General features: G+C 31.1%; 1 protein-coding gene across 1 annotated transcript in view; it reads left to right on the plus strand.

The window, feature by feature from the left end:
* LOC118199979 (neprilysin-2-like) overlaps positions 1-12964 on the plus strand; it is a 127122-nt gene extending 114158 nt beyond the window's left edge. The window contains exons 18-21 of the mRNA XM_035371884.2: positions 377-442; positions 3718-3813; positions 11994-12070; positions 12712-12964. Of these exons, the coding sequence (XP_035227775.1) occupies positions 377-442; positions 3718-3813; positions 11994-12070; positions 12712-12811 (339 nt within the window). The 3' untranslated portion in view covers positions 12812-12964. The remainder of the gene's footprint in view (positions 1-376; positions 443-3717; positions 3814-11993; positions 12071-12711) is intronic.
* Positions 12965-18866: the final 5902 nt, after the last annotated feature.

An 18866-nucleotide genomic window follows, 5' to 3' on the forward strand; every position in this document is an offset into this window, starting at 1 on the left:
AATGAATACATCTTATGAATTAGAGGTAGTATTTAAAAATTTCATAGGGAAAAAAATTTCGTAAAATCTTTATCTGACTTTCCTTATTATGTTGCATTTTTAAGTAAAATTTTCCCAACTTGAAACTGCTTCTCCTTAGCTTGTAATCTGGAACGTAAGTAAAAAATATCTTTGGAAAGTAAGAAACTTTTTATGTGCATGCATCCATGTTTATATTCACGTATGCATATGGAGAAAGCGAACGAGCATAATTTCAGAAGGTGGGGTTATTCTCTGATCCTTCCCAGGCTTCAATTCTGTTTAGAATATGGATATAGATCTCCTATATATATATATATATATATGTATATATACTAAAACAATTGTCTTTGCGCAGGTAAACGGCATCAACACTCAAGGAGAAAATATAGCTGACAACGGAGGATTGAAAGAAGCTTATCTGGTAAGAATTTAAAAAAATTATGAAATAATGATTTGGTTTTAGAATATCATATTAATCTAAGCACAGGATGTTTAAAAAAATAAACGCTGGAACAAACTTTAAGAGGTGATAGAATGCATCAGAACTATCATTTTTTCATAGAATGCATCGTAGAAATTGAAATTCAAGAGTTTGAAAACCAAGCTACAGGGGCTTCCTTTCCACCAAGCGGCAGTTCTTCAAGCATAAATGTGCCACTTCTGAGGCAATAGTACACGAATGGCAATGCTTTCCAAATCTGCAGGGTATAATACCATATTTTCATAAAAGAGGTCTCGCCGTAATTGCTGAAGGTTGTTCCAGTAGCCATCCGGTATCGCATGAGTTGAAGGACGAACAACACCAGCCCATTTTCCGCAAGGTGTAAGAAAGTATGAGAAAGTGCCCTTTCAGGAGACTGAGCTGGAAGGAGGTGTCATATGTCTCTCGCCATCATCCGATTTGGTGTGTCTCGATTGCTTTATGCGGGTATATCTCAAAAGCTACAGCTGTGATACTTTTCCTTGACTTTTCTGAGGAACTCGTGGCTGGAAGTTTGACCGGGTACTGCATCTGTGTATGATTTGTTTAGTGTGCTTCACCTAATAAAACTACCTAATAAATCCATCGTTCTTGTGTGTTGGTAGTTGTTGTCTCGAGTAGTTACTATAATTATTCGTGATTAAAGCTATATTTTACCTCCTATTTCATCCTTCTGTTCAGTTTCACCATCAAACGCTTTAACCTTCATGCAGTTCATTCTACGCATTCTGTGATAAAAATTGTTGTTTCAGCGTGTTCAACTGTGTCCTCAAGTTTGTTCCGTCTTATTTTTTTTAAAATTTCTGTGTGATTTTATGAAAGTGATACTGCATTTGGGAGGATTTAAAAAGAAAATGAAGGCAAAGAAAGATCACAAGATGCATATAAGATGATCTGGCATGTATCAGACCTTAATATGTTGAAGAAGTGTTACAAGAAAAATAATTAAATTCTATTAATGTGTAGCACATCCAAAAAGAAATACCCTTTTGGTAATAAATACTTATAACCTTTACTTAGAACTTCCGCAAAGGAGTACTTCTCTATTTGTAACTCATTTAATTCCTTAACTTCTATGCGCCACTACTCTATTTATACTGTAAATTTGCTGTGAACTATGAATCCAAATCCAAACTTCCTCCCATATTTCCTGCATAAATCTCTTAGTTCGCGATACAAGTGGAGAAATAAATCCGACTGGATAAACACCTTAGCTGCTGTACTCAACACTGATCTCTTATTATATCTGCTCAACAATGATGTAAGGACTTATCTTAAAACATTCTCTGTCATATTCCAAACCAAGCATAACACTTTTAAGTTACTATTCCTTTCGACCCTTCTTTCTTCACACAACCCATTTTGAAGCTATAAATTACACAACTCTTTAGAATTAGTGTTTAGCTTTCTCAAATTAGTCGCATCTGAAGTTACGTCGCCCAAAACAGATACCGCTTTTAATGAAAGACTGAAAGCCAACTCTACAGTTTCTAAAGTAATACGAGGTAATTTATTATTGTAATTAATTTTGATTTCAGAAAATTTGTGGAATTGTTTCGGTCTTAACAGCATTTTGAACGTATCTGGTAACTTTCAACTGACATCTAAAGACAGCTTTGCTGTATTCTAAGAAATATTCTACTTCCATTTCTAATTCTTGCATAATGCTTCGTCATTAACGTGCATTAATAACGTCATCATATTTTAATAAAATAGCTTCGGTCTCGATTAACACCGCAAGCCATTCTTGCAACAGTTCTTTATTTGGATTTTCATTTTGTGATTCGTCTTCTGTTTTCTTAATTTTGGGACAGTGGTTCGAACTGAACCTCTAATTTTCCTATTCCGTTCAACTGTCTCTTCAAGACTCATCTTCACTTCCAAAGATAAATATCATGTAGATACAAATTCTTTCACTCACTTGTTTCAAGTTGGCAAAACTAAATCAATCCATGGTGTTTTAGCCGATGCTTTGAGAACAACTAAATTCCTAAACTTTTCTTCTTGGCGATAACAACCAACGTGTAAGAATCCAAAACAACATGTAAGATGTATTTTAATTTTATAAGAGTTATTTTTAATTTTTGAAACTCTTTCCTTTTAATTCTTATTTATTACTTACAACTCCCTACCCGAATGAGTTTTTAGAATCGCGTTGAATGCAAATGAGTTAGAACAAGTATTTAAAAAAGTTCAACTTACTTCGAGAGAGAGTACTTAGGAGTGGCTACTTCGTTTCTGAATCTACCACACTCGGCCACATTGTACGTGCCTGTTCAGAATCGCTGGCTAGGTTAATTTAAGTGCCAACTTAGGTATTTGTGTCTGCCTTCAGCTAAGCCTATTTAATTTAGTATTAGATTAGTTTTTTATTTTCTTATCCTGGGTTAAAAGCCCAAGTGGAGGCTTTCCTGTAATCCCAAGAAGGGGCAATCTATTATTATTTCTTTGAGTGAATAAAAGGGTATTTTAACCCTTCTTAAAGTCTCTGAAGCAACTAATTGAACTCAGCACTAATTCGCTACTTAGTTCACTAGGTTCTTAGATATTATGTCTAGACAAACTAACAAGGAACATTATAAACATATGAGAATAATTTTTTCAAGCACTTTCTTCCATTGGAGATTCTTGAAGTCATGTTGAATTCAAATAAACACTATACTTAATTTTCTTCTAATACTTTATTAGTATCTTATTAAAAATAATTGCATAAACACATTAATACCTCGTTTAACACTCTCTTACCACGCCTCTCCACTCCTTAAAGAACTGAAACCTTTTATTAATTATACACGAGCTGCGCAGCACCCTACAGAACTTCTTCCACAAGATAAGCAACAAATATCAAAACTGGCAAATTGCAGGCTGGCATGGTTAATTGACGCTCTACTTGCCTAACCTGTTTATCACATGTTAGGTCAGCTGATCCGAAAAACGGAAAAACTACACTAAGACACTTTTAATATCGATAACGGCGATAATTTAGCAGTTACGTAACACTTTAATTAAATACATTTCATATTTTATAAGGATATCGCTAATATGCTTTCTATCATTAAATACTTAACACTTTTATTAATGAGCATTTTAGTATTTTCAACACATTTTTTACGCTGAATAATGTCGTTAACGGTCATTTATAAATTCATTTTTCAGTTATGATTTGAGCAAAACAATTTTTTTAATCAAAGTTTTGCTCTTTATCTTTTTTACAGGCCTATCACTCTTGGGTAAAAGACCATGGAAAAGAACCAAAGCTGCCAGGATTGAAATATACACCGAGTCAATTGTTTTGGATAAGTGCAGCTAATGTAAGTTTATCTGTTTAACGGCTTATAGTTAAAGATTACTTAAACAGTGGGTAATCCTTAAATTAGTTAGCCGAAAATATTCCAAAACATTCATAAAATTCAATTATCTTATTAAGAAAATACAAAATTATCAATTGGATTATCATAAATCATCTTTTTTTATGGGGGGGAGCTTACATATTATCCCATCAACCGTGAAAGTTGTCGGATATTCCACCAAAACTGCGCCAATAGTTCTATCTGAATTTTGAAAAAACAGCTGATTTTCCGTTCAAATTGTTTCGAGAGCAGTTGAAATGGATATTTTCGTCAAAATATGATATCGAAATTTTTCGCGATTGCAATACTTCTTTTACTTCGTACAAGGAAGTAAAAATATTTCCATTCAATTTATTATATGGCGTTACAAACATCTATTTTAATTACAGTAATACTGCAAATTTCATTAAAATGATCAATAAAGTATATCATAAATTAAGTATTTAATTTATATCAGTTATGTGCATAACAAAAAAAATTAAACAAAACAGTAATTTTTATTTATTGACTACTTTTGCGTTAGTTGAAATTATCAGCTACGTTTTTTGCTTTTAAATTACTCAGTTTCTTAAGCCGATATAGACTGACTAAATTTGAAAGAATAATGTAAACGAATGGCAACACTATGAGAACTGGTTATGCGTCAAGCTATGGAAAAGATAAAGATATTAAAGTTCCAACTCTGGCAATATTTTCGAAGAAAACTTGATGATAATGGTAACAAAAGGTAATGTTCCCAAAATTTTGGAAATATTTTGCTGCTAAGGTATTTGACGTCAAAAAATTTCATCGTATCATGTCATCACAATATTGAAGCTTAGATATAAATCTAAACGTAAAAACTGTTAATATATAACTTTGATGCTGGAGTTTAGTGTGCAGAGGAGTGTTTTGACCACTGAACTCAAAATACAATCATTTTCCAATCTTCATTTACCATTCACATGTAGCCCAGTAAATGCTTTTGTATTCTCAGGTTCAAACAGAGAGTCTTTCTCCTGTGTTTTATTTGGAAGCTTCTGCATGGATCAGATCAAAACGATACATATATTCCTTTTCATTCAGAGTTGGTCTTTTATATTATAGAAGTGCAAAGGCCTTCATCCATATGACAGATAAACGCGCAAAACAATTTACTTCTTAAATGTCATGTTTTCAACCTTGTTAATAATTAAAAATAAATAAATAAAATCTGAGAGCTTTCAGATTTTACATTACGCCCAAAGGAACGTTTTTTTTTAAAGTTTTGTGTGTCATCTTTATTTATTAAATATCATGTTCTTCGCACTTAAACCATTAAATTCAGTTTAATAGCAATATCGCGAAGTAATTTTAAAAGGAGCATATCTTTGAATTTCCGAAACACAGTTCCGCGCGCTGGATATAAAAATGTATTTTTTAATAAATATAATATATTTTTTAATATTAATATAGTAAAAATATTTTTTCCCATACGGTGTTGCCATTGCTCCTTTTGAAATCGTTGAATTTGTTAATCAATAATTCGTTAAAGTTTTGCAGAATATGAAATAGATAATAAAGCAAATTCCAGATTCCAAATTTGGGCTTTCATATGCTTATATCCGGGTGAAAACGTACGTTATTCAAAATTTGATGGCTTTAAGTACCGTTGTTTTATCACAATGCTAGAATCATACATAGATTTATGCAGATTCTTCATTTAATTTCTTTAAATGTTATGCAGGTCTCTAATATTTGATGGCAACAATTTGAAAAGTGAACCGACATTTATCGTGAATCAACACAAAATGCCAAAACAGATTTAATAGTCTTTCTGGGGAAATTGCCTCTTTGGATTAATAATTAATATTTATATATTAGCAAGCAGTTCTCATGAAAAATTTTATAGGTTGAAAAAAATCAAAAATCTGCAATTGAATTGGTTGAATTATTTGATTAGGGCAAACTACGCAACGGCTAGTTAGCTGTGAGAGGAATGCCTTCATGGGTGGATTTTTAAAGGAAACTAGCTCTCCTTCAGGTCGCATATTGAGGTAGATAAAAAAAAAAAAAAAAAAAAAAAAGAAGAAGAAACAAAGAAAGGGGAAAAAAACTTCATAAAAACAATAATATGTTTAATCAAATTGTAAAAGTAACCACCGCTGCAACTACCAAGGTTTCGTGGCTTTTTTAACAATTCAGCTACTTTTCGACTCAAATAGGAGATTAAATCCCAATGATTTCGTTCCAAATTATGTCTAAAAATGCTATTATGTGTACTGGTTTGTGATAATTTAAAAAAAAAAAATTAAAAACATGCTTTACTGTAATTTTATTAAAAACTGGTAACTTACCAAACTGTTTTGACAATAATTCAGGATTTCAACTTTTGATGATATATATATTTCTCAACGTATCTTATTCGTCATTTCGAAAATAGAGCCAAGAACTTTTTTCCTTTGAAATTAATTTCTGTTCTTTTTGATGATGAAAACAGAGAATGTTATAGAATGTAATATGATGGTATATTTTTCTGACCGGGGAGGGGGATTCTTTAACTGATATACGCTTTTTGATATCAACTCAATGATTACCGCATCTTAAACATGCGAAAGCGTTTGTTTGAAGATATCTTTTTACTATTTCGATATGCTTCTTCTTTTGTTCCTTGAACATTTTGGAAGAAAAAAATCCTTTATTTGTCCGAAAGTACAGATGTCAACAGAAAAATTGTTTAAATGGGTTCGAGAGCGGGCAAAATAGATATTTTCGACGAAATATGATACCGCAAATTTTCGCGATTACAATACTTCCTTTACTTCGTACAATAAAGTAAAAAAAAAAAAAAAAAAAAAAAAAAAAAAAAAAAAGCAACAGTGAATGCAATGAATTAGATTTTTGAAACATTCGATGAAAGCAAAGCACACTAAAAATATTATCAAGATTTTTTCATTTAATTTATCTTGAGTTACTTACAGCGAGGTATGCTGCAAATAAAAACTTTTAAACAAATAAGCGTTTTCCAAAAAAAAAAAAAAAAAAAAAAAAAACCGGCGATTAAAGTTTACTGAAATAAAACATAGCATACTATAATAATAAGTATAACTTGAAAAGAAAGCGTTTCAGAATAAGCAAAGGGTCTGAAATTAAAATAAATATTTTATCTTCTACGTACACGTACATATATGTAATAATAAAATTCCATAGTCAAGAATACACTTAAAATTCTAACTGTATGTTCTTTTCATTTTTTAATGGCGACGGTCTCTTATTTGAAAGTACGTGGAATTAAATCCACAGCCCCGTAGTTAAGTTGTTTTTCCCGCCTTTTCTACACGTACAGTTATAGAATGTTCTGGAAATATTTAAAGCGAACTGGATTGACTGACGAGGCTGACGTCATTTCTTGGAAGCTCCGCCTTTCCAGAGGCTATAAAAGGACTCGCAAAGGAATATCGGGGCTTTCCTTTAATGTAACAATGCAGTTATAAAGCACAAACCGGCAGTAAATACAATTTGCAAAGTTGTTAACAAGCTCAAGAGAATGGGCCAAGATTTGTGCTCTCCTCATTAACCAAAACTCTCAAGGCGTGATACACTAACTAAGTCAGTATGCAGTTCCACATTCTCAGACACATAAGTCTACTCCTAAAACTTACATAAGTCCCTATAACAGACACCTTTCAAATAATGTACAATCAAATGTATTTAACATTTCCTCTTCTGTATATGCATAATACTTAATTTTTTATTTTTATTTATTTATTTATTTTATTTTATTTTTTTTTTTTTTCCCTATGATTTTCTATGATTTTAATCCTATTATTTTGTAACTGTATTTTTGTATCTGTATATTTAATTTGTATTTTTATTTGAATTTTATTGTCAATGTGCAAAATTACCATAGCAAATTGCAACAACAAATGTCAAAACGGTAAAACGAATGCAATCTGCCCTTGTATGGCCATGTAAATGCTCTTGTTAACATCCTAAAAATCTCCCGAGGCGGCCTCTTGAGGCCCCAGGGAGTTGTTCCTGGTTAGTGGAGGGCGCGGGACACATGCCTGTTTACCTCTGTTAGACATCAGGCGTCCCCGTCCTCCGTTACCAACCAACCAACCAATGTAACAATGCAGTAAACTTCATACAAAAAGTTATTAGTAAATCTTTTTTATTTACTCCGGATATCTGATTTTGTAACTGCTATTTCTCCTGAATAATAATAAATGGATCCTGTTTTTTAAGCTTATCGTCTGGTAATTTAAGCTACGACTACATTTATGATTCTTCACCAATCTATTCATTCCGGACAAAAGCTTGTACATCATATATATATAGAGAGAGAGAGAGGAAATGTTTAGTTAACCTTCAGCTTTAACTATTTTCTGGTGATTTACATGCTTCCTTCATATTTTTCATTATTTTTGCGCCAATTTAGTCGCATATAGGACCTTATGATAATATTTAGTCAATTTTATAGCTTCAAACCCGTTTTTTAATTTGCTTTTAAATTTTCTTTGAGAAAAACACGGATGAAAATTCTTCAGAACTCCATTTATCTGTTGTTGATGATGAGGATGAGTCATAGCAATAATGATGATGATAATAATAATAATAATATAAATTCGAAAATTATTCAGTTGATATAATACATTGAAAAGGAGAGGCGAGAAGAAAAGAAAAGAAACTCATTCCCTGTTACATTTAGTTTTATAACTTACTATTAACTTCAAGAAAGAGATTCTTCAAGCCTAGATTAAATTCATCTATCATCTTTGCACAGGTAAGATTGCCTAAATCAAGTCTAGTTCAACAATAATTGGCATTTACTTTGATTTATTCTAAGCAATACCTAAGTTGTGTTACGTTTTCCGCGTTGCTACAAATTGTAAGTTGTGTCTGGCCCAATGCGGGAAAAAACTGTTACAGACAGTAAGAAAATGTTAAACCGTATCTCCAAGCATTTTTCTTGTATCCATCATATCATTTACAATAATAAAAATCAGTAATTATATTAAACTGCGAGTCACCTTATGAAGTTTGTTTTAGATTGACTGAATGTTAAAATTTACTAAATTTTATACAAGCATGAACAATGTGATGAATGAATGAAAAAGACATGCTGTAGGTAAATGCAACCGTGGGCAAAAATGATTGATATATTGAACGAATATTATTCTAAATAGATTCTGATTGCTAGACGAAATTTTTTTTAAATTCCATGTGCAAGAGCTTTTCGAGAAATTTGAAAAATTGTAAAATCCAGAGAGTAAATTGCACCGGAGCCCGGCTCTGGTGCTTCTTAGATTTTAGGAAAAAGCATCATTCTAGCCGGGGCGCACCGAAGCTGTAAATAGGAAGGCTCAGACACTTCTTTAATTTAGCTGAGCAACAATTTCAGCAGAAATCTGATCTCGAAAACTTTATTTTTAATAATAAAATTATATTAAAAATCGATTCTAACTTCTGAATGCATGCTTCTTTTTCCTTGGGAAACAAATCTTTGGAATGGAGGTCGTGACTTTTAAGGAAAGAGAAACCCTCACCCATATATCAAAAGTTTATTCTCCAGAAAATACAATGAATTTATGACAGCAGGTAAATTTTTCGTTCCAATGCCAGTGTTTTCCCGCTGAAAAGAGTACTTGCAGACTTTTTGGAACGATGTAACCACAGACCGGGGGGGATTGACACTTGCTACTTTTTTTCAGCTAACCCTTGGATTCGGTTAAAATTTGTTTCCCTGTCATATTCTGCTTGGCAGCTAGTGGTCAGAAAATGTTGGACTCTTTATCTTTTTGTTTTCATACCTACAGGTCGTCCTTTAAAATTTTCTCCCTATTCTCTTACCGTTTATAGCATTCTCTATATTTTCATTAGGGACGCTTTAACCAGTTTCACGTTTTTTATGGGTGTATTGGAAAAAAGAATGCTCTTTTATTTCTATCATTCCTTGAAGTAGTACATTTTATTCAGAACTTAAATTAAACTGAAGACCAATTGAGCTACTTCTTATTTTTTGTGTGAAATTATAATTCCAACCGAAATTCCAAATAAGTCAAGGTCCAATACTTTATTTTAATATTTAATTATTTACCATTTATTCAATAACTTGTTATATTTTTATCTATCTCATTAAATTTTAACATTAATTGTCCAATTATTCTAATCAATTGTTCAATTTAATAATTAATTATTTAACTGTTTAATTATTAATTAGTCAACTAGGCATTTTACTTATTTTATTAGCCCAAAGGGGCTTTGCCCCTGAGGGACTATCGTTTTCGTTTTGCGATTTTGCTTCGAATCACTCTGAATGTGCGTTTCACTTTTCAAACTGTTGCCACCCAACATTATCGCCCTGTATTATATTTGAAGAAATTAAATAATGAAGAATCTGCATAAATGTACGTATGTTCCTTGCATTGTGATAAAACATATATTCCTTGCATTGTGATAAAACATATTTGAAGAAATTAAATAATGAAGAATCTGCATAAATGTACGTATGTTCCTTGCATTGTGATAAAACAACAGTGCCTAGAGCCATCCAATTTTGAATGACGTAATCTTACTGCGAATATGGTAATCTGGAAGCCCAAATTTGAAATTTGGAATTTGTTTTATTATCGATTTAATATGTTGTAAAACTTTAGCGAATTTTTCATTAATAAACTCAAGGATTTCAAATCCATCAACGGCAACGTTTTATAGAAAAAAACCTTTTTATCTCCAGCGCGTGAGACTGTGTATTGGAAATTCTAGAGACATGCTCTATTTAAAATTATTTTGAGATATTGCTCTTGAACTGAATTTTATCATTTAAGTGCAAAGAACATGATATTTAATAAATAAAGGTAACACATAAAACGTTTTAAAAAAAACGAACCTTTGGAAGTAATTTAAAATCTGAAACTTTTTCAGATTTTTTTATTTTATTTATTTATTTTATTATTATTATTTTTTTCTCTGACAGTTTTTCATAGGGATCCGGCACTTCCAATTTTAGATATTTTCTGAAATATTAAGTAAATCATACAACGTTGAAAATCATATAACGTTGGTTGCTTCCGTTATTTAATATTAAGTACTTTACAAACTATGCAATCAAAATACTAAAATGGCTGAAATTAATGGTAGAATGAAACAATTTCCTTCCCCTTTATCATTAACCTAGAAAAGAGAATGAGTCTTTCAGATAGTGTTGTTAATAGCTTTCACAACGAAGCCCGAAGACAACTGATTCCCAAGGGTACTGAGGAAAGGATTCACAGGTGTTAGCTGATCGGATATAGCGGCAGTGATGTCTACAGGAAACCTCTTGAAACTACTACAATCAGTTACTCGCTACGTATTTGTATCCCTTATAATGAGAGTAAACAAAACGCTACCCCGATTCCGGCTGAAAATTGTTTGCATGATAAGCTGTGAGATCTGCAAAAGATTAAAATTGTCGGTCCAGAAGTTTTTACATAGGAAAAAGCTTTGCAGAATTATACGAAAGAGACTACATACTTTTCGTCTGATTTTAATGGATATTATTTGAAAAGAAATTGCATTTTTAGGGGATGGAAGTGTGTTGTGATGTAGCTCCTCCCTCTCTGCGTATGATATTATCCTGTTCTGCGTATGATATTATCTTTGTTGTTGCGAAGTTTAAGTTTCTCTTAGATTGGCAATCAGAAAGATACTATACCTAGAAGCAGCTGCTACAAATGCACCTTCCTGCACACTTCTGGCTACATCCACGAATAAAAAATTTCCAAATATCATGACTATTCCTCTGGTAAAATATTATCTCAAGTTTACACGTCAGTTTTAATTAGAAGTAAAAAAGGGAACTGTTAGTTCAGATGTTTTTCCAACAGCTAGCGATAAACAGTCTTCTTTTAAAGCAGTTACATTATTTTGATTTAAAACAGTCCAATCGGAGAAGGTATTTAAAGTAAAAACTTCAGGAGCTAAGAAATTATTGCATTCAGTATTATATGAGCTTTGAAAAGGGGGCAAAATTTTGAAAAAGTATTCCACTTTCTACTTTTCTATCACGCAAAATTCCTAACTTGTAATATCTTCGGTAACCACTAGATGGCGACACCAGTTAAAATTAATTTTTTTTGTGGTGTTGCCATCTACAGTACGATTTGAGTACTAGTAGTAACATTAATCATCTATTTTAGGTCTGGTGTGGGAAATACAGACCAGAAATTCTGAAGTTAAGAATTATCTCTGGATCGCATAGCCCTCCCCAGTTTAGGTAAGTACAGTTTAATATTGTGAATTTTTCTGAAATGATATGCTTGTGTTAAAGCAAATATTTTGGTGCACTTATTTTTCAGTATTACATATTTCTGTGTACACTATTTCTCTCTGACCAAAACTAGTATTTTTTTCACCTTTAAATACACAAAATAAATATTTTGATATAATAATCTTATCACTCATATATTCTGAATATGTAAGTTCGGTTACTTAGAATTAAGTTTTAATGAGAAAATCTTTGAAATATTTCATATTCAGTCCCCCTAAGCATTTTCCTTCTTCCATGTTTCACAAACGTCGCAGCCATAACATCATATCTTATTCTTCAGACTATGAGGCCCAACTACAACAAAAATATATTTCTAAAAGAAACTTCCATATCTTAATCCTCTCATAATTTATTAATGAAAATGCATGCTTGATGTTTCTTGTAAAAATAACCAAAAAGAAATGGCATAGTCTCTTAGATAGCCTGGGAGGCAGCTGTGGTTTAATATTTCATTTTATAACATTATTCTGAATATTTAATATTTTGTTTTTATTAGCTAATAAATTTGAAAATAGAATTTTTATGAAAAGCATTAAAGAACTAAAATTATATTCTGCATGTATTAATTTAAAATAACTTTGTTTCAGAGTGATAGGACCAATGTCTAACCTACCAGAGTTTGCCAAAGAATTTCAGTGCTCATCAGATTCTCCAATGAGTCGGAAAAACAAGTGCCAAGTTTGGTAGCAAAGCCAAATGAACAAATCTCTATTTCAGAAAGCTTTTACTGGTATAATTTATTATTGGTGCAAGTGTGGCACAGGTATTGCATGTAAAATTTCGAAGCACAGTTGTACAGTCATTCTTTTTCTTTTAATAAAATATTTAATTCATTTTTTACATCTTTTTTGTATTTTTTAATGTAAACAAGATTCTGTTCTCACCTTACGCAAAACTCATATACAAAGTAACATCTCGTTTACGACAAAGAAGTAAATAAGAATAGAAGTCGTGAACTATTGAGATTTTGGCGTTTTCACACTAACCATCTTTACTTCTACACAGTCTTGCCTTCAATTTTATCATATTTCTAATGTTCAAGAGACAACGACTGCAATTATAGTTAGAACTGTTTTACAAATGCATACGTTTTAAGGAAATTTATCTTACAAAGCATTTAGTTAAGTTATTTGTAAGAAAAATGTGGGCAAACTGGATTAAAGCACTCAAGAACTAGCTGTCTAAGGGAAGGGATGACTTCATATAGGACTTAAATTTGCCGTATTCATGCTACACTTCAGGTAAGCATGCACGCAGCCAGCCCATTCGCCATGAATTTGAACCCAGCTCAAACTACCACTATTCCGCATCTTTATCATTCGACCTCTAGTGGGCTACGATATGGAGGTAAATAGCTACAATTGTTTACAACACCTGTCATGATACAACAACAATTTTTGGGATTTCTACAATAAACATCTTTATATTCATACCTACTAAGTTCTTATGTTCATAAGGGAAATAAAAAGAGTACATACAATTACAGTTTAAACTGCCTTATAAATGATGATACAACTAAATACAGCTTTGGTAGGATAGTAAAGCATGAAAGACGTTAAATGAACCTATTCTAAGATATATGCGACCTATCAAATTATATAATTCACTAAAATGCATTAATGACTAATTGTATTAATTTAAATAACTATTTATACTTATTTCTTTATTGAATATTTTGTTTCTATTATGTGGTAGATAATAAGAAATTTGTTCATAAGAGATAATGCTTATTACAGCACTGATTGCAATCCCATTTCAAAAAATCTAAAAAATATTATGCAGTAAATAACCCAGTATAATTTCAAATAATTCTGAATTTCACTGGCAAAGAGTATAATTTTATTTAATTTATGTTTCACTACATCAGTTCACGCAGTTGTCTATCTATTTGGTTTCTTAACAATTTTTTAAATAATTGCTAAGTTATGACCCCTTTTTGGGGAGAATTACTTTCTGCAAACTGCTGTGCCTATATTTTTCTTTGCTAATAACTGCAAATTCAGCAAGACGTTCTGATGTCGGCTATGGCTTTTAATTTAATTAATATTTAATTTTTCTTTAAACATTAAATTTAAACTGGTAGTTACAAAGTCTACATCTTCCAAGTCTCGAAGTTCCTGATTTGGGCAAGTAAAAAATTGAGAAATCTAGCTATATCTGAACATCAATTACCTATTATTAATGGAAATACCCACAAATTGTTTATAAACTAATGACTTGAGAGAGGAGGACTTTAATCATTTTTGACATTAGAAAATTTGATAACCCATCTCACTCTACACAAACTTTTTACCTTATCTATGAAGCCTATAGTTTCTTAAGGACATCTTAGTCATGTTTATTAAAACTATTTTTACTTTCAGAATTTTTTTTAACTTCATTTCTATTAAACTGTCATTTTATCAGATTTACATTTAAATTTGAGACATAATCAGTTTATCTTGGAAGATAATGTATTTTAGAATGTTCCAATTTTTTGATACAGACTTTTCCAATTTTTTTTTTTATTATATTTTTGTATCAAGCATGCAGGTTTTAAAACATTTTTAATTTTTTTATTATATTATTATTTATTAAAAAATTCACAGCTATTCTTGTGGTTAATCTAATAGACGGACATGACTGGTACAGTTAGAAGGATAAAAGCATGCTTGATGTTTGTCAAAAGTTTGATATCTTGAATATGAAAATAAACAGACGAAAAGTAAAATTTCATAATTTTTATTTTCATTCTAAAATACTTTTTTTTTTTTTTTTTTTGTGTGTGTTGTTTAAGTTGTAAGACAATGGCAGGAGCTTTTAAACTCTGAAAACATTGTGACTTCTCTTATCTGTCAATAACTAGTGGATGATTTTTTTTTTTTTTTTTTTTTTTTTGCAACAATCAGAAGTATCATTGTTAGATTTATTTTAATCAACACATTTTGACTAAATCTGCCCTTAATCTGCTAATACCAGAACAAGTAAATGAGAGTAGATAGAGTGATAGAATGAATGATAGATAGAATGACAGTAGGAGATAAATAACAGTAGGAATCTACTGTTATTTATCTCCTACTGTCACACTGCCCTTAGCCTTAAAGCAAAATTCAACATAAGCTTGGTAACTCTCTAACCTGGTGAGCTATTTCTTTTTTTTTTTTTTGTTTTTTTTTGTTTTTGGGCTGTTGCATACAAGGTACTTAATTTGTGAAATTTACTGAATGAGATACCAAGACAGAACTTAATGTGTGACTACTGCCATAAAAACTTGCACACTGAGAAAGAACTCTCAGAGTCAAATGAAATTTTATATACATGAGCGCAACGTTGATATAAGTCATTACAAAATCAAAATTAAAGGATAATTTATTACATGAAAAACTAAAAATGAATGAAGGTTCTAGTTCCCTGTCAGTCCAACTCTCATGTGAATGCACAATGTTATATGGGAGGGGCATACCTTTAATTTGACTTGGGCTGTAGTCTCAGAACATGGTTGATTGGTTAACATATCTAAAGATATTGTACGCTAGGAAGGTGGAAATATGACTAGGCCTTTCTCTGACACTCTTACAGTACACGGCTGATCACTACTGTACTATTGAAAAATATCTCCTGGAAGCCGTGTCATGAGTAGCAACACATGTGATTGAAGGCCATAAATGTACTGCTGGGTTGTTGTGACGCCATGGATTAACATTAGAGGTGACCAAGTTTCTAAGCAATGGCCTTCAATCACCATGATACCAGCTGTGGGATAAGTGTACACTGTAAAGCAAAGGCAGGTTCACAATGAGGCCTCCACACATGTATACTGCGAAAAAAAAAGGGGAGACAGTTCTATATCTCTCATTCTACTGGGCCAATTGACAAAATTCAAATTGTGTTCTTCATATCTCAAAGCACGACTTAGGATATATATTAGATTTATATATAGCTCTATTCTAACATAGTTATTTTGACACGAAATCGGACTTTTTCTGAAATAACATACCAATTTTTTCCATATTTTGATTCTACGACTCAAATATGAAATTTTGTAAAATTTGGTGCAAAATTTATAGAGAAATTCACAAATTTATGTTGGCGCTTTTTTTCAGATTGCACCAAGAATAGTTCACTTGGCGAACTTCTTAATATATGGCAACCTATTTTCCTTTCCCGTGGAAGGGGAAAAAATCACAAAGTTCTTTCTTTCAAATAATGTTCTTTATATTTTTTTATTATTTTAAATATTTTTTTTTTCTTTTTCATTTTATTGTTTAAGTTGCATGGTTTCTTTTGAATAACTGTTTTAAAATTTTCTATTTACCCTTTCGAACTGTGTAGTTTAAATATACGGTGCATCGTTTATTTTTTTGAAATAGTTTTCTTCATAATTTTTTTCCCCTCGCAGTTATTATTTCAGGTAATTTTTAAATTTTTAGACTTTTATTTTAATTGTTTGTGCTGCATTGTCTCTTCAAATTTTCTATTTATTCATTCGAACTGAGCATTTTAAATATATTTATTAATATAAATTTTTCAGGATCTGATTTTATTTCTTTGAATTGAGTTTTTTCAGAAGAATACTTTGTGTCTCAGACTACGATGCATCTGAAAACTGAATATATTAAAAGAGAAAATACAGTAAAACACAGTTAACACACCTTTCAATGTTCCGTTCAGAAAAGATATATAAATGAGAAAGATGTATAACCAACATTTTAACTTAGGATGACTTGCATATATTATTGCATAATTGTCTAAACCTATGAGCACAATATAGCTTTAATATTGTGCTCATAGGTTTAGACAATTTTATCATCCTACATTTAGTTTCTTAAAATGTTAATCGCATTTTAGTAAAATATTTTAATATTTTTTTAATTTAAAACTTTTTAATTGTATGACATTTGATTCTTACGATTTCAAAAATAAAAATATTTTATGCAAAAATTCATTTTTTTTCTTCTTAATGGCTTGCTCTTTTTCTTCGGGCATTCTGCAAGTATATTAAAAAACATCCAACTTTTCAAAACATCTTGGTATTTCTGACATTCATTTTAAATAAAGTTATTGCCTTCCATTTCATAAAGGCCCACAAAAGCACGAGCGCGAAAGTCGCTAAATACTGGCAGTTCGCTCCGGGACTCGAATCCCGGCGAACGGGCTGGTTGCATGGGCATTTTCGTGGTTTTTCTCATTGTAACGTGTATGCCAGCTGGTTTCCCTTAGAAAGTTCTTCACAAAGGCATCCCTCCTTTTAGACAGATAGCCCTGCTTTGCCGTAACTTAATAATCTAATTCAATCCATTAGTATTTGGTCAGAGCCTTTATCAGTCTTTAGACGCTAAGCATTTTGAAGGCATGAGATGAAAGGAAAGACTAGTTTTCATCAAGAGAGAAAACGTCTTTTAATTGACATCCACATACATCACTGGATACATTCCTCAATATTCAAATAATTAAACTAAGAAATAATGGGATTCTCTATTTATGATGATATGATGTTCTATAACGTAATTTAAATTAATACAAACATATAGTCGAAAACCAGTCTCTCTTCACTTTAATCTGCAGTGATATCGTTTTTGTCTTTTCCATTAGCACAAGCTCAATTGATGATATTTGGCGTTATTATCGCTCCTTAAACCACATTTGGCGTTATTATCGCTCCAAAAAAAGATGCCAAATTTCAAAACGCGAAAATATGCAAAATCTTAGAACATTTTAAATAAAAAACTAATTTTTTGCAGGTATGCTTAGCTGGTGTACATGTACTCTTTGAACACCCAAATTGCTTGAAGTATTCTGAAAGTATATTCAAAAGCATCCAACTTTTTGAAACACCTTGGTATTTCTGACAGCCAAATTCCCCTTCAAATTTTTGTTTACTTTTCTCCCTAATTTTCTTCTTTCCTTCTACATTTATTTTCAGTGCTCACCACAAGAAAATTAAGATTTTTCGTTTGTTACACTGCCATAAATTCTTGTCAATTTTTTTTTAAATGTCAATTACATCAACTGCATTTCAGTTGAAGACAGCTTTTCATTTTAACCATAAATAAAGTTTAAAGCAAAATCCAAAGGATAAATATTTTTCATTAAAAGATTTTTTGTTAAATGACAAAGAAATAAAACAGTCCAGCAATGTTTATTCTGTACCAGAGTAACCCGATTATTATATCAGCTACAAACAATCTAAATCACATTAAAGATTATGTGTTTTATACAATCTATAACATGAGAGAAAATTAGCTACTTAAAACATTCTTTCAAAGAGGATTAATGTAAAAATTCATACTTATATATATAATTTTCAAAGCTGGAACATAACCCAAACTATCAATGTCCTGTTTGCTTAAAATATTTGTGAAAATAAACATAAAATGAACTTTCTCAGTTTTAGACAATTCAATTTAAATGCAGTCAAAGTAGCAGACAATAACACAGCGAAGGTAAAATTTTACTCTTACAAATATTTAAAAAAAAAAAAAAAAAGGAAAAAATTTTTAAAAAGTTAAAAATTTGAATATCTACAATTTTAAAAAAAATAGCCTTTCATATAGTATTAATAAATATTTATTATGCAGCATTGAGGGAAAAAATTTGATATAATAAATTCTCCCTAAAAATTTATTTGAAATTTAAGGTTAAAAATAGCTGTGGCAATTCACTGTAACAAAAATCCTTAAACCACATTTGGCGTTATTATCGCTCCAAAAAAAGATGCCAAATTTCAAAACGCGAAAATATGCAAAATCTTAGAACATTTTAA

This window comes from Stegodyphus dumicola, chromosome 3, assembly GCF_044657685.1.
Source record: "Stegodyphus dumicola isolate Sdum_Otavi_A_Nest chromosome 3, ASM4465768v1".
NCBI lineage: Eukaryota > Metazoa > Arthropoda > Arachnida > Araneae > Eresidae > Stegodyphus > Stegodyphus dumicola.